General features: G+C 34.2%; 2 protein-coding genes across 15 annotated transcripts in view; both read right to left on the bottom strand.

The window, feature by feature from the left end:
• Positions 1 to 990: 990 nt before the first annotated feature.
• On the bottom strand, positions 991 to 8,946 carry LOC117611607 (uncharacterized protein KIAA0513). Of its 5 annotated transcripts, none has more exons than XM_034339614.2 (11): positions 8,815 to 8,946; positions 4,775 to 5,049; positions 4,322 to 4,605; positions 4,100 to 4,141; positions 3,281 to 3,385; positions 3,057 to 3,217; positions 2,511 to 2,697; positions 2,046 to 2,268; positions 1,805 to 1,899; positions 1,431 to 1,491; positions 991 to 1,365 (listed from the first exon to the last, which is right to left on the bottom strand). In XM_034339614.2, exons 2-11 carry the CDS (start codon positions 5,044 to 5,046, stop codon positions 1,344 to 1,346), a joined length of 1,452 nt encoding a protein of 483 aa, XP_034195505.1. In that variant the 5' UTR covers positions 5,047 to 5,049; positions 8,815 to 8,946; the 3' UTR covers positions 991 to 1,343. The 5 variants fall into 5 exon arrangements, with proteins under 5 accessions (XP_034195505.1, XP_034195504.1, XP_034195506.1 ...); XM_034339613.2 differs by having other exon boundaries at positions 8,713 to 8,943; XM_034339615.2 differs by having other exon boundaries at positions 4,775 to 5,046; positions 8,815 to 8,940.
• Positions 8,947 to 12,585: 3,639 nt separating this feature from the next.
• The window catches only part of LOC117611927 (dual specificity calcium/calmodulin-dependent 3',5'-cyclic nucleotide phosphodiesterase 1), a 128,062-nt gene continuing 124,790 nt past the window's right edge, over positions 12,586 to 15,857 (bottom strand). For all 10 annotated transcript variants that reach the window (XM_034340436.2, XM_034340435.2, XM_076690702.1 and 7 more), the window contains 2 exons: positions 15,556 to 15,651; positions 12,586 to 15,031 (listed from right to left, as the gene is read on the bottom strand). In XM_034340436.2, the coding sequence (XP_034196327.1) occupies positions 14,940 to 15,031; positions 15,556 to 15,651 (188 nt within the window). In that variant the 3' untranslated portion in view covers positions 12,586 to 14,939. The remainder of the gene's footprint in view (positions 15,032 to 15,555; positions 15,652 to 15,857) is intronic.

Below are 15,857 nucleotides of genomic sequence, written 5' to 3'. Positions count from 1 at the left end.
CATATGTACATAGACACATCGAGAAAGGAAATTTGTGTAGCTAATATTATCAGGATAAAGATTCATAAACGAGCTGCGTGATTAATTCGAAAATTACATTAATACTTTATCGCTGCGGTAAAGATTAACGAAGGATAATAAAATTAAGCTACTTTAATTTGCAAATTCTCTACATCTTTGTTCGTAAACATATTCTGACAAACGTTAGAAAGATATCAGTTACGAGCACTGTGCAAACTATCATCTAATATTCTGAATAATAATTGATCAAGAATCTATTTGAATTTATAAGACGAGTGTGTTCGTACGAAAATTGGCAAATTTTCTTTTTAAATAAGCTCTCGTTTTCATGCTTTCGCTGCCAGTCGGCAAGATATTACCCTGGAAAATTATTTTGAACCACTGACATCATGAAAATCGGTTCACTGGTACACAAATACACAATTTACATACATTTATCCACGTCGATTATCACAGCAAAATTATTATAGTAGAATTCTGTTTACTTGAATAAATCAGGACCAGAAAAATAATGAGAGAAAATCCTGGAAAATGGTGTATGAATACACTCTGCATAATTTATTCTGAACTCAAAAAGTCTTATTTGTTTATTTTATTTTACAGAGTTCTACTGTATTAATTTCGCATACTCGTTTCATATAACTTATTGTCCATTTACGCTTAAAGCATTTCAATTGGATCGAGACACAAGAATCTCATTGATTAAGGTAAGCAAATTCATAGTATCTTGTTGGGTAATCAGAAACAACAAAGAAATTCGAAAGGTTAATCGAACATTTTCTAAATTGATCGAATAGAATTAAAACCATGAAATTTCATGATTGTAATATTAACAATGTAACAAGTTAATTTATTTGAACTCCATTTATTCACTTAATTCTACAATTACAAAATTTTTTAACTGTAGGATCTTAAAATTCTGAAATATTAAAATTATGGAATTTCGAAATTCAGAACGTGGTATTTTTAAATTTTGATGTTCTGGAATTTTAGAATTCTAAAAGTTTAGAATGATGAGAAGGACAGTCCACATTTTGAAAAGGACCAGACTCATCCTGGCTTGTATCTAGTGATGCCAATGAATAAATAGAGTTTTATTGTAGTTAATTGTTCGGATCACTGGTTGTAAGAAACATTCGATTTCATTGATTCAAATTTACACAATTTTGTCTAATTAAGCTTAGGAACGGTTTGCGCCTGAAGTTCTCTTTGATTCGGTCGCATCCGATAGAATTACAACCGTGCTCTTATTTCATTGAAATTGACTTCTTTTCCCTGGAATTCCTTTCACATATCGAGTTATGTTCCTTTAATTGACAACATCACGATACTCTTTCTTCGCGACTGTTGAAAATATTTCAAAAATCATTTTTTTCATAGATCGCTGGGTCATAGTTAAACGAACCTACCGCCATGGTTCTGTTTCGTCGAACATCCTTTCAATATTGTCGCGAAGCATTTTTTCCTGCTCTGAAACATTAGAAAATTTTATACAAAATTATTTCAATTTGCATTTCTAATAAGAAAAATGTATCATTTTAAATTTATCTCGAAACATTTTCTAAAATTAATTAGAAAATAAAAGTACTATTAAAAAATGAATATTACTTAATCAAATTTACAAATTTACAACTAATTAAAACCAAAAAAAAAATAGAAGAAGTATTGCGAGTTATATCTATGATATTATTGAGAATGGTATCAGTCTGGTATAAAAATAAATTTTATTTTGAAGGCAGAAAAAGGTATTATTATTCAAAAATTTGTTATTTACTGAATTTACCTTTCGTCAAATTTGCAATTACGCACTGCTTCCTAAGAAATTCTAGGCACAGAGTACGAGAGAGGCCAAATGCATGCATATTACATGTGAATGTCCTGAAAATAAGAAACAGTTTAGTATTACCAAAATTATCCTAAGGTTATTATAAAACATGTTCGGGTATCCGAAATATTCTAGTTCTCCCATGTCTATACCGATCCGATCTAATACTTTCGGGTTCTCGCATTCCTATGGTACTCACCCTAATTGTCCAAATACAATGTTAGCTTGGAATTTACGATCTTCTATGGCAATAGCTTCCTGATCCAAGGATTTTGGTCTCGGAGGAACTGGTCTCGAGGCTCGTTCACATTGAACTGCATCGAAGAAAGCTGCGGTCCAAAACCTCATCGATGTCCATATTGGTTGAACTCGTAAATGTGTGTACAAATACTCGCGGTATGGTTCCAATCCCGGTACTTCGACTAATTTTTATATAAAAATCGCGTTAAAATTTCTCGTTTAATTTCATGGTGAAACAAAAGCAGGATCCCTTTATTTTAACATAAAACTTAAGTTTGCAAGTCCTTCAGCGAATTAAATGTAATTAATTAAATAAAATAAATAAAAATAATAAAATTAAGTTAAATTTTCTACAACTTTCATCCTTCGATTTTTCTACTTTTCAAAAGTTATACTATTGATAAGATATAAAGCACATGTTTACCTTCGTGATAAAACGTAAAACACATGTTCATGAGACTTTTAGCAGGTGCAAAATCATCCGCTTCGTGACATTCGAAAAGGGCCACCGCAAAATGTTGCGCCAAAGAGTAAAATGATTCTTCGGTTACACAGGGTCGTGCTCTTCTCGCGTTCACCACTCGGGAGAACCATATTCTACCAGATTCTGTCTGCAAAATAGTGAAATCAATTAATAAGTTTCCTATTAATAGGTACATAAAAATGGGAGAAGTAAGAATGCATTAGAAAATTCCAAATAAAAGAAGTAATTTTATTTTCCATTAGGTATAGAAATAAAAATGGTAAACAATTTATTACCATTTACCAAAAATGAGCGATAAAATATAATAAGAGTATCGTAATTGCTACAGAACTTTTAATTAAATTTAAAAGTCAAAGTCAGCGGATTTATTTATTTCATTCAGCCGTAATTAATTAATTAATTAGTAGTTAAATAATGAATTGATTACTTTGTCTAGTGGTAAACGCGACCATGACCCACGAATAGTCTGTAAATATAAATACGTACAAGAACCATTTGACCGAAACTTGCTTTCTGCTCCTGATCAATGCTATTAGGAGCGTCGAATAGAAGAGGCACGAAGGTTTTCATAAAATCCGCAGCGGATTCTTCAGACATGCTGTCTGCGGATAAACTGGAAGCCCAAGATTGACCAGATCCTGACGAGCCTGAATAATGAATAAATTTCGCAAAAACTATGAATACATTTTGGAAAGTAAAAATATTTTTACCTGATCTTTGCCATAATCTACGACCATCCATGTTCGAATCCAGACTGGTGCTAGGCCCGTAACCATCCTGATCGCTCATCGAATCGCTGCTGCATGGTTGCATGTCTGAAATAATATTCTACAGGAAACACTCCCCCAATATTCTGTCTGTATCTACTATTCACCTAAACAATACTTCAAACTGGTGTGTATGACACGTTAAGTATGTTGCTTAAACACCATACACACATGTCTAATCTTATTATTTAAATACAATATATACCAATGGGAACAACGATTCTATCGTACTATGAGGAATTCTTAGGTTCTATACACACATATTAAGAAAGGAGCTTGGTGTTTCAGGTTTTACATTTAAAGTAAGTACATATAGTGAACAGGGTGCTTTTAATATAGGAACATAGACTCGAGCAAAAGTGGTTAATTAATATACAATGTGGCACTTAGCAGCCGCTATAAATGGAAGAATATAATAGTGATGGGCAGATCAAATGCTAGCTGGAATGCGCGGAGGGTACAAATTTACAAATTGTCCTATTTTCAATTTTTCATTTATAGATAGTTGCTTGGAAATGTTCCAAATTTAGAAATACAAAACTTTCAAATTTAGTAGATTGGAAATTTTTTAATTTAGACATATCAAATCTTTAAAAACTCCAATTTTCAAATTTTCAAACAGAGAAATTGACTCTCCATCAGCGAAACACACCATTTGCCCTTCCATGTACCATGGCGGGCTCAGTTGCCCATCACTGGAATACAGGATTGATGGGGGAACCTGTGATGGTTCACAGTACATTCACATCAACGTTCATTTACCTAAACGAAAAACGACCGTCTGATAGCGGGTCGGGGCTCTTGCTTTGTTGTAAAAAGAAACAAAATGCGTTATGTAAAAAACGTTCCCACGAAAATAAACCTGTTGCGATGCAAAAATCAGTTGTTGAGTCAACGAATTCATACTGAGAAAAGTACATACATCGTATAAAAAGTACATTTATATAAAAATTCATGAAATCAGCAATTTATGTCACAACTCACCTGCTCTGTAATTCAATTTGTCGAAAGGATCAGGTCCTGTAGCTTTGATATCCTTTTCCTGAAGAGGTTCTATGCTCTCTTGACTATCTCTATCGGGACTGTTATCATCCTCGATTTTATCCTCTTGCGTTTTCTTTCCGACTGTTCTGGATGAAGTTATTTCTTCGTAAGTCATGCCAGGAGGATACTTCCTCATACACCTGGACATACTTGCGCTACCCTGCCGTTCTAATTTGTGCCTAGCGATCGCTTCGTAATCCTCGTAACACATCCCAGCTCCAAATCTGTGCGAATTAATCATAGACGTTGAGTTATATTTAAAAAAAAGGTGAAGTGTTGTTGTTTGGTTTTGCTGATGCATCGAAATACAAAACTGCATCAACTTAATTAGCAATTTTATCAAAAAGCAACTTTTATCAAATATAAGAAATTTGTGGTGTATACGACGATTACCTTGGAAGCCTCAATTTTCTTCTAGCCAACTGCTCTTCCGGTTTATCTGTCTGAGGTAGTGCTTGTGGCGAAGAAGGCGGTGTCGACGGGGTCGTGGTCAATTCGCTCTCTTCTAAACTACTACTTAAAGCGGATCCTATCCTACTACCCAGACCCTGAAGATACTCTCCACTACCCCCCAATGCAGATCTGACGGATCTAAGTGCACCTCTGGTGCGTCCAATTAAAGTTGCTCCACCGGTGGATGGCGGAGCTGTTGTTACGTCCACCATCTCCTGAAAAAAAAATGTACAAAAAACGTTAGAAAAGAAAGAATGTTAGATGTTATTAAAAAATAGGATGATGAATGGATTAGGTACGCTTTATCACTCGTCAGAAAGTCATTCCAGATAAGCTCCGTAAAATGTATTCCGAATGTATGTAGGTCAGTGAAGACATTTAGGTGTAGGTGGTGTAATATTGAAGCATCGTACGCAGCGCAATAAAGGACAGCTGAAAAGTAAATTTTTGCGTAGGTGTGGAATTTTTTAATATCTCAGGAATGAGAGACGGTTGGTATGACATCGGTACTGATTCTAAACTTTGTGAAAAAAATATTTAATAATTTTTATACAGATTTAACAAATTTAATAATAGCTTTTTAGAATTTTTAGCATATTATGTGTTTAAGAACTGAATCTTCTATAGAAAATTAAATTGTAATTAAGAAAAAAGGAAATAAACAATATAATAAAGCAAAAATTCTTCGACAATTTTCTACAAGCATTTTTTTCAATACGATTATATAATAACTAGTTCTCTTGTTACAACTGTTCGCCTTATTATGTCAAAACTACGTAATACCCTCCGCACAAGGAATTCATACCTTAAATTATAATATGCATCAATAGTTTTATTGTTATCGAACACAATGTCTTACATGTTTTAACAATGTTTCACGATAAAACTTATTTATCCAAGAAAATACCAGATTTGAAATATATACTTTATATAATATTATCGACTTTTCTGTTTAAAGAATTCTGAATGAGTGCACACCTGTAAGTACCAGCAACATAAGAAAAGCATTAGCGTATTTGAATAGCAAATTATCTTATCAGTCATATCGGTACAAGGATGATAAATGTGTCTTTATATCTTCATATGTAAAATATACCCCCATAGTTAAGTGTTTCTATATTTCTTTAAAAAAAAAAAAATACAAACTGAAAAAGTCAACGATTGAGGTGTTACAAATGCTTCTGTAATTTATTGTACGTATGAAAAAAAGTAATAGGGACAACGACGGATTAAGGAAAGCTATAGCCCCGGGTCCCACTTTCCAACGAAGAAATATGAATGAAATTATTTTTAATATTGCCCTTTTTCTTCACGACTAAATATTAAATTTTATTCAAACTAAATTTCAATTTTGAAATCAGGTTTATCAACCAATAGGGCCATCGATGATTAGAAATTTTTATCTAATTTTGAACGCCGGAAATACACAAGGGGTCAGAAGTTACACGTAAACACAGTAAATGGTAATTTTGTTTCTAAGTAAACTTGTATCTCTCCTCTTTAACATCAGGTGCGTGACATAATGTAACCTTTAATATTTATGCTGATGCCTACCTTGCTAATAATCTACCGCCTCGTTACTGTTATCGTCCATTGTGTGTATATTGAGTGTCCCACGCAAATAAATCACTTTGTAGCTTTAGAAGGAGGCAAGAGGAAATGTCGCAAAGCAAAATATCAATATTTGACATTTATGGATAACTGCATATATTTACATTTGCAGTTCGTGTAAAAGTAAAGTATTAAAATACTTATACGTAAATGCTTCAATTTTTTGTTTAAATTTGTATGAAGTAATTCAGCATCATTTGTGGCTATTTCCTACGATCTCCATTCAGCTCGAAATCATACGGTTATGTGGAACACTATGTGCACATAGTGAACGAGACTTATGGTTACCGGTTGTGATACGGAATAATTGCGGACGTCCTTTAAGATAGCTGATTCTGTTGTAAATTACACGCGGAAACTAAGTTGGGTAATTCAGCTCTCTATAAATACATGAATGAATGTTTCATGATTTCTAGTTATTCGAACTCGCACATTAATTTGTGTTACCGTAATGATTTATCAAATCTACTAAATTTGATTATAACTCTGATGAGATACTGTACAATTTATTGAAATTATTTAAAAAAAAGAGTATAACACAATGGCAGTGCCAGATTAAGAAGAGACCCTAGGCCTTACTTTCCAGGGAGCTCTATTAAAAGAATTTTTTTGTACCGTTGCCCTTCTTCTTTACGATTGTGTTATTTAATCTACTTAGAATGAATTTCAATTTTTCAAGCAAGTTTATGAACAAAAAAGGCCCTCGAATGGCTGATAGCCTTTGGGCCTGTGTGATGGATAAATTTGTAATTAATTACTGACACCGACTATGATAATAATTCCATAAGGTTAACACTCATTCCAAAAATCCTATGTAAGTTACTGTTCACAAAAATTATTCTTTTAACAATATCCTTTTTATTTACGGCTACATCTTTGACAGCGACAGCCCATTCGAGAAAGGTTTTTTTTAGGCAGGATGTGTCAAAAACATCAAAGGGAACCGCCAGAATCGCCAGAAATGGATCATCGATTGCGCCAACATCTCCATCGGAGGTTCGATGCCGTAAGAATTTGAAATTAAACTGGCAGTAGAAATTGCTGGGCTAGAAACGAATGCAATATAGTGCAACAACCATGCCAAGGTCACTGCAAGTCTAAACGATGCAATTTGACGAATGTTTCAATCGATGTCCCCCTTTTTTTTCATAACTTACAAACTCCGATCATTATTATAATAACACGATTTTAAAAATTAAGTAGAAATAAAGTAAAAAATGTTAATTATTTGCATAACAATGTTGGAGTTATCGCTCGGATATAGAGAGACCATGGAGACCATGAAGAGAGCTCCAATTTTAATTTAATTTTCATATTTTCCTGTCGCTCTGAAAATAATTTTTCTAGGATATGCAACTCTTTCGTTTAAAAATTATGTATTTAACTTTAGGTTAATATCTTTGTATATGTTTTGCAAGTTTAGGTCTTAATTAACCCAGACTCCACTGTACAAAAATTACAAACTTAATTACAAAAAAATTAATTTTGTAATTAATTTGTAAAAGTACAAATTAAAAACTTTTTTTCATTTCAATGTGAATTAAAAGTCACTGGAATAAAGATCACTATATATTAAAATTTGAAATTGTTAAAAATTCCCTCGTGCCAAATAATGAAATATAACAAGGGATAATACTCGTGTGATGTATTGACAACAGGTAACCTTGAAGGATTTCTACCACCAGCGATTAATAATAAAAAAAGATTGTACAATATTTTAATTTCTTATAATTTGAAAATTCATGACAGAATCGAAAGCACTTCAATAGTCGTTACAGTAAATTGTTTCGATTTCGATAGGACTGCGTGGACTGATGAGTATCGATTGAACGGTACGAAAAAATCGTAAATCGATTTAACATCAACGCGATACGTTAAACGCGATTGTATTGAGAAATAAACGATCGTAGGATTTCATAGCTGCATGAAAACACGTCGAAGAATATACTCCAGTAGAACATCACCGCAATGCAGCTTTATCTATACCGCGCTATTCTGCACCATACGGGTCGTTGCTTAATTTATGATTCCACATTTGTGAACACCGATGAACAATTTACCAAATCCTTCATATACATTCGAACAATCATATAAACATCAATATTTCCCAACTACATCAAAGAAGAATAATTTAATTCAACTTTTCCTTCAATTTCAATAATGAATTATTCAATCCACATAAAATAAAAATAAAAATAAATACGTTCAGCAAATCACATGTACAATTAATTTTCCACGTTTAATTAACAAACAAATTTGAAGTTTACCTTTGAATTTCAATCATTCATTCTATCCAGAATGTTGTCATTACATCAACGATATGTTTATCTAGCGTTTCATTAATTAATTAATTAAAGAAATGTGTTCACCGTTCGGTGAAGCGAATGATGAGGCTTGTTCTGATACGATTTTTGTCACGATCACTGGGAAACACGTGTCTGACCACGAACGTCTGCTACGACGACCGCGACTACTTAAACCTCCGAACCGTAACACAGTTGCTTCCACTGATTGTTCGTTCAGTCGCGTTACCCTTCCACATGTGATCCGATTATCACATACGCATGCGTTTCCTGCGATCAATACAATTTCTCTTTTACCTTTCTTGCTGTACAAGGTTACGTCGATATGATAGAAATGAAGGAAAGGTGAGCATGTTACTGACAGTTAGTAATGTACCGGTTAATGGTAAAAGAGCGACATTACAAATGTGGCTCGAGGGCTTGCACTCGGTGCTGGCTTCTATATACCTTTAGAGCCCCTATTCTTGACGCCAGGGGCCCTGACGGTCCCACAGGTTTTAGGTGGTGAAGCTGTCATATCAACCTCTCCTTGCTGCTCCTCTTGTTGCTATAATATGGCAAGGCTGAGCAAGAGACAGTGACTGACAGTGAGTAATGGATGTAGTCTTTGGTATCGAAGCAATCTGCTATTACCATCAACGTGCATTAGGCTGTTGCAGTGCGAAGTGTTTCACATTTTTATATTAGGATAGAGCAGATGGCGTTTGTTTTCAAGGCACAAATTCAAAACCCCTTGAAAACAGGGGTAGTCATTGATTCTACTTCTTTTTTTAGTGTGAAGTAAAATTTAGAAAGTGAAAATATTATGAAATATAAAATTAAATTAAAATTGTGGCTCTCTCCATGGTTCGCCGTTTCAGAATGAATTAAAGGTACGGTGCAATCGAAACGACAATAACTAATCGAGTATTTTTTATTTCTCGGTAAATTTATGCAGAATACAATACTAATTATAGACGAGATGTATTTATACTTCATATCTGTATTTATATTAATATATATTCTCCCGTTCTTTGTCATCATTACGTCGTTACTTAATTACATCACATCAAACGGACATGGTGCTGAAGTTTACTTGATTATGTACACACCTGTTGCAATAAATTGTGCCGATAAACGAACGTTTCTGGTCGAATAAAGGAATTCGAGAGAAATAAAAATGAAGGAAAAATCCTAGGTGTACACACGTTCGATTCCTAGTCACGCGGTACATAGTTGTTCAACCAGTCTCGACGACGAATAAAAAGTGAAAAGTCGTACAATTCTTAGAGGATTAAAGGGGTGTTTGTACGTGTAAGTAAGTGTTTGCACGTCAGTGAGATGGGTGCTTCTCGGTGTGAACCTATCTTACGATTATTGGTCGAGTATTGTTTCGTCCGAAGCCTCTGTGTCACGTAATATCGATCGAGCCACGATGTAATCGCGTATCGATTATATTGATCATTTATCGTGCTTTTCATTTTTCTTTTTTATTTTCCTAGGTACACCTAGAGCGAAGCGTTACAATGGTCGATATGGATCGAGAATCTTGCACCCGTCTTTTCTTTAGTCGCATTATCTCGATTCATATGTATAATTTTCTGTTCTACAAGGAAAGGCCAGTATTTCATTGAAGAGAATTTAAGGGTAAAAATTAAGGACGCGAGCGAAAACGCAGACTTTGCTGAAGAAAATTTGCTTCTCTGGAAATTTTAAATATTAAGCGTGAAAAGATTTGCATGATTATCACGTTGATTACCACTTGAGACATTAAACATTCATTTATGCACTTGCGCAAACAAAATAAGTTTGTTAATTAATTTGGCATGCTTCAAGGAAGAGATTCACCTTTTTAGCCTGAATTTCGACGAAAAAACAAAATCCTAACTTGTATACTTGATGTTTTCTACAATTCCACAAAATTTTCTAAAAATTAAAATCTTCAAGCTGGAAGACTTTCTTTATGAGTCATACGTAAATTAATAGCAATCATAGGTTTGTTAATTGATTCTTAAAAGCCTATTAACAAATTTGTAGCAAAGGAAGTGCAAATCGATTTCTTGCATCTGCATTTAATACTTTCAAATCTGAGCCTCGTATTTCACGATTATACCCAATAATTGCAGCATGATCATGGGGTTATTGTTCAACGATCTCAACGTAATCGAAACCAACGATTAATCGTCTACGTGTTCGCTCGCGCTTTTTTTATCGAAATATTACTCTCTTAGTACGAGCACGATTCAAGTGTACTGTTTTTAGTATTCTATCACGCGTTTTGGCCCCTCGTCCGCTGCAGGAAGGAAAACGAACTCGTGTCGAGCACGTAACGTAATAATGGCAAGCGTGTTCGTTGATGACGAACATCAGCGCGAAGCGTAAATATACGGATCCACCAAAGGAACAAAGAGATTACTTGTTCAAATGTTTCCCAGGTGCAGAAAGAAGAATATTGATATAAGTCGACTGAGAAAACATTCTATTTCAAAAAATGTTGATTTCTGTATGAAGACGCTTCGTTATTATGAGTGTACGGCTACTCTGAAATGCGAGCACCGAATTGGAGCGGGTAATTACCGGGTCGAGTCGGGCCAAACCTCGAAAGTTTATCCTGTTCATGAATTTGTACGGGTACCCGTAATTTTGGGACCCAAATATTAACTTGGGACTCGAAATCGCTTCGGATCAGAAATTCAGTTCGAAATTTAGACACCGCGTTTGGGGCATGATTTTTCAGACTTACCTTGGATTTTTAAGTTGGAAGTGTTTTCATATATGTTATTCTGCATAATCGAATGTAGTTGAATTTCGAGTGCCGAAATGACGGGTACTCGAACAAATTCATATGAATTCGAACCGAATTCCCGATCCAACACTGATCGGATAGCTTCACACCCTTATTTATTATGCATTGTAAATTTTGATTATTTCTTTTTTGAAATATCTACGTCTATTATAATGTTACATTATTTTTATCATCCAAATTAGACTTATATTCAATAAATTACTACCTTTTAATGATTCTCAATGTTTTTTTGGTGGATACATAATTGAAGGAAATGAATAGGTAAGTGCGAGTTTCCTTGCCTCTTGAATTCAAATCTCGTGTACATACAGTCTTGGCTTGAGAGAAAATATGCGAACGTTTCTCCGCGTTGCGAACAGGCAACAGATCCCGTTTACAATTTTTATATACAATTAATATACTCGCACTTAAGCAAGGTACGCTGGTTCTTGGAACGCTGAATGGGTGTTCTGTGTATCGCGAAGTTCCTAACATTTTCTTAATCAATTACGAAGCGAAGTCTTTGCTAACTCAACGTATAATTTATGACATCAATTTAATTTACAATTCATTTTCTAAATTTTATACTGTTTCTTTAAATATTATAGAATTTCCGATATAGGAAGGTTCTACGTTTGGGTCACAATTGACCTGGTCAGTTCAAGGGTTAACGTATTTACTTAAAATTTCACAGTAACAAAGAACATCCAATCGCGGGCCAATAAAACAGGACAAGGAGAGAAAGAAAAATAAATACAGGACGGATATGTTTAACCCTCGAGCTAGAGACATTATTCTATACATTCTCTATGACGATATAATATATCATTTTCAAGATAACGCTTCCACGTCCTATCCCTTGCAATTTTACACGAATACATCGTTTTCTGAAGAAGACTACGAGCCCTGATTGAAGGATTTACATGTCATCGGTAGAAGTTGAGCACGAAAAGACGTCGTATAAATTCAATTCTTTCTTTCAATCGATCAATACCCATTTATAAAGCAATTCTCCGATATGTTATGTCAATTGGTCAAACTTGACACGTTTGTGATATCCATTTGCGTTTGCGTTAATTTTTTTTTTTTTTTTTTATCGACGTCTTTCGTTCAGGATGATACATCGATACACAAGGACCCGACTTTCTTCCACTTATGTATGTACATGTGGACGAAATGTAGCGCACGTCGAAGTAAACTCTAATGATATCCCATTTTACATTTTACATTTACATACATTAAAGCTGCACCTTTACGTGTATACGAATACACTTCTAACGTAAGTATGTACAGTGACGTTACACCTCTGGGGAACTAACCCTCACTGCTTATTTGGGCCCGATTTTTCCTGATTCAGTGTCACTTGTTCGTTCTTTTGATCGCTGATTCGATTGGAAACTTCTAAATCAGCACCCTTTCCTTTTTCGTTTCCTGGCTATCGAGGTTGAATGTATATATACTTTCGAAAATTCTTGGAGAACATCTTTTCTCCTTTGAAGTGTTTAAATAGTTTATTTACATTTAAGTTATCGTTGGAAATTGAGAAATTTTAACGTTAGAATATACTTATACACACTTTTCAAATTTTATTTGAATAAGTATATTTTAAAATTTCACAGAAAATGATATTTTCTGTAAGCACTTTCAATAAAAATGAGTATATCTCACATAAACGGAATGTTTGATTAAGAAATTATTAGATATTTCAACAAATTTCTTAATTAAATACAAACTTTATAATCATTTAAAAAAGTAGCTCGGCAAACTTATTAAAAAATATATCTCCATTCCGATGAATTTTTATCTGAAAATAGGTAAAAATATTCTTAAAGATGTTTTCAAAGAATATATCCACTTATTTTCCACTAATCCAATAACCGTTTCAGAATCATGTCTCAAAGGTTCTCGTCCTTTAACGACGTTAACTCGACCTTTCTTAGCGATCTGAGAAAAGTCTCGATGAACGATATTACGGAGGATACCGTTTTGCAAATTGAATTGAAACAGCGACCAATCGAATCACGTGCGTCCGCCGAAAACTTTCGAGGATGAAACTTTTTTGAATGAATCAAATCGAAGAAATCGGACTGTCGAAGAAGCGACTTTTGCCCTTTCTCTTTTATCAACCAGCAATCGGTCACGGTATCAAGAAAGCACGTGTAAGCTTCCTTCTTCTTGCGGAAATCCGTTTCTATCGCGCGACCGCGTTGAGATTAGGGCTTGGCGCAACAGGAAGACTTTCAACTTCAACTTCACAGTACTTTTTCGAAAGGAAAAGTCGAATTTCTCGATTCGAAAGAAACTTCGAGCTCGATACTTGTGCGACAGTCAGCTGCGTCTATCAATTTTCAGGCTACAACATTTAATTAATTCTTATCGTATGACGTTAGAAAAAAGACTGTAAAAGCAAATAGTATAAATGTATAAGCATAGTTGCTTGTTAATAACATTTCAGGAAGTATACCATCGAAAATTGAATTTTACATTCTAACAGAATAACTCTGCTATTTTGTAACATTTCTACTTTTCCAAAGTTGCAATATAAAGTATATCTTATTATTCTATGATAATAATTCTTAAACTCTGTCTTTTTTTTACTGCTTCAGATTTGGAAAGCTAAGAAAATGGAAATTTTGATTATTGTTCCGCGATGAATGAAAGCAATAGAATAAATTGATCGCGTCATATCTCCTGGATGCTTCGTCAAAGATGAAAGTCTTCGTTCCTATGAAATAATGTATGCTCGTAGTTATACACTAATTGTAAGAAAAAACAGGTACGGATAAGAACAGCGTTCAAATAGCGGAACGCCGTGGAAATTCCGTTAACATTAACGTAGTGTCCTCTCACACTTGTCAGCACTTGATTGCGAACGAATAATTGTGCTCTCTAAGTACGTTTAATGATTTCTTTGTTCCGTGTATGTGTGTGTTTGTTAAGTGCGCTCGATTTTCACTGTCTGTCGCAGACACTGGTAATTTTAGGCTACGCGAATGCTGGGAGCCCGGTTATTTTTTACTAAATAGTAAATTATTTTTATTATCGAATAAAAATAGTTTTATCATTTTTACATTTTGCTGATTATTTTGAGCGAATCGAGAGTTTGTTGCTGACGAGGTAAAGCAAGCTTTAAAATGAATACCTTGAAGAAGGTTGATCTTAATTTTGTTGTTAATTAATATTTTGTTATATCTGTTGCAACGAGACATCACGGGTTGTAGAGATACGGACTTTCTTTGTCGATACGGTCCGTGTGAAGTGATAAAGAAACGGTATAAATATTCCTAGAAGTGTATCTATAATTTTAGATACGCTAGTGTCCAAAGAAATCAACCAGCCGGTTCAATAGTGATCTTCAATGTTTTGACGGGCTTCGTAGCCTAAAATTACATATATTCCTGAAAAACAACACGGCTCGCCGCATTTTTCATTCCTCAGGTGCCGCTTGTGACGTGTCGCCATCCTCACGGTTATCGCTCGCCTTCTGCTCTTGCTCTTTCTGTGCTCTTGCTTCAGCATCTATAAATCAAACGGATGAACATTCTTACATTATAATGATCATAAAATTCATCTACATAAAAGTTAGGAACAGTACTCAACGGTGTTCGTCAATTAGTGAAGTTAGAAGAAGAATAAATTAAGCAAGAATTTAAATAGAATTGAATTGATAATAATCCACCCCGGGGATGGTCTCAAGGAAAATAACAATGTATGGAAGAGGCCCCATATACTTATATAGCCCTGTGATTCCCCATCACTTGCACATAATATGAATTAATATTTACTTTGTTAATCGTACTTTTAATTTATATAGTAAATTTTATGGTATCTAAGAATAAAAAATGATGTTACTTTTTCTAAATTACTTTCAATATTAATACGGTAAAACTTAAGGTTTTTAGAAGCCTACTGTGGGCGATACTGTACACATTACGATAATTGGAATATCATAAGAATTTGGTAATACTAAATTCTCTAATGGGTTAATAATCGATGTTCAAACTTTCAATGATCTTCTACATCTATTTTAAACACGTACGTACCTCGAACAGCTTGTTCCTTCCAAATGCTCTTGTTCTCCGCGAGACAAGGAATCCATGGCTTACCGATCTTAATCCTCCTGCTTTCAGCCGCTGATCCTGTAGATTATTCATCGTTTAAATATCCTCTCTACTTGAAGCGCTTTAACTTCTTGCCTCATGATTTTTCTTTTTTTACGATTAACTACTCTAGAATTAGTTATTTAACGCTTGAATTACCAAGAGGAGATGAACAAAATCAAATTCCTTTCGAAGTTTTCTATTTTGCAACATGAAATTGGAATGCAAATTCATTTATATAGAAA

Source organism: Osmia lignaria, chromosome 10 (assembly GCF_051020975.1).
Source record: "Osmia lignaria lignaria isolate PbOS001 chromosome 10, iyOsmLign1, whole genome shotgun sequence".
NCBI lineage: Eukaryota > Metazoa > Arthropoda > Insecta > Hymenoptera > Megachilidae > Osmia > Osmia lignaria.
This window is presented reverse-complemented; position numbering and strand designations above follow the sequence as displayed.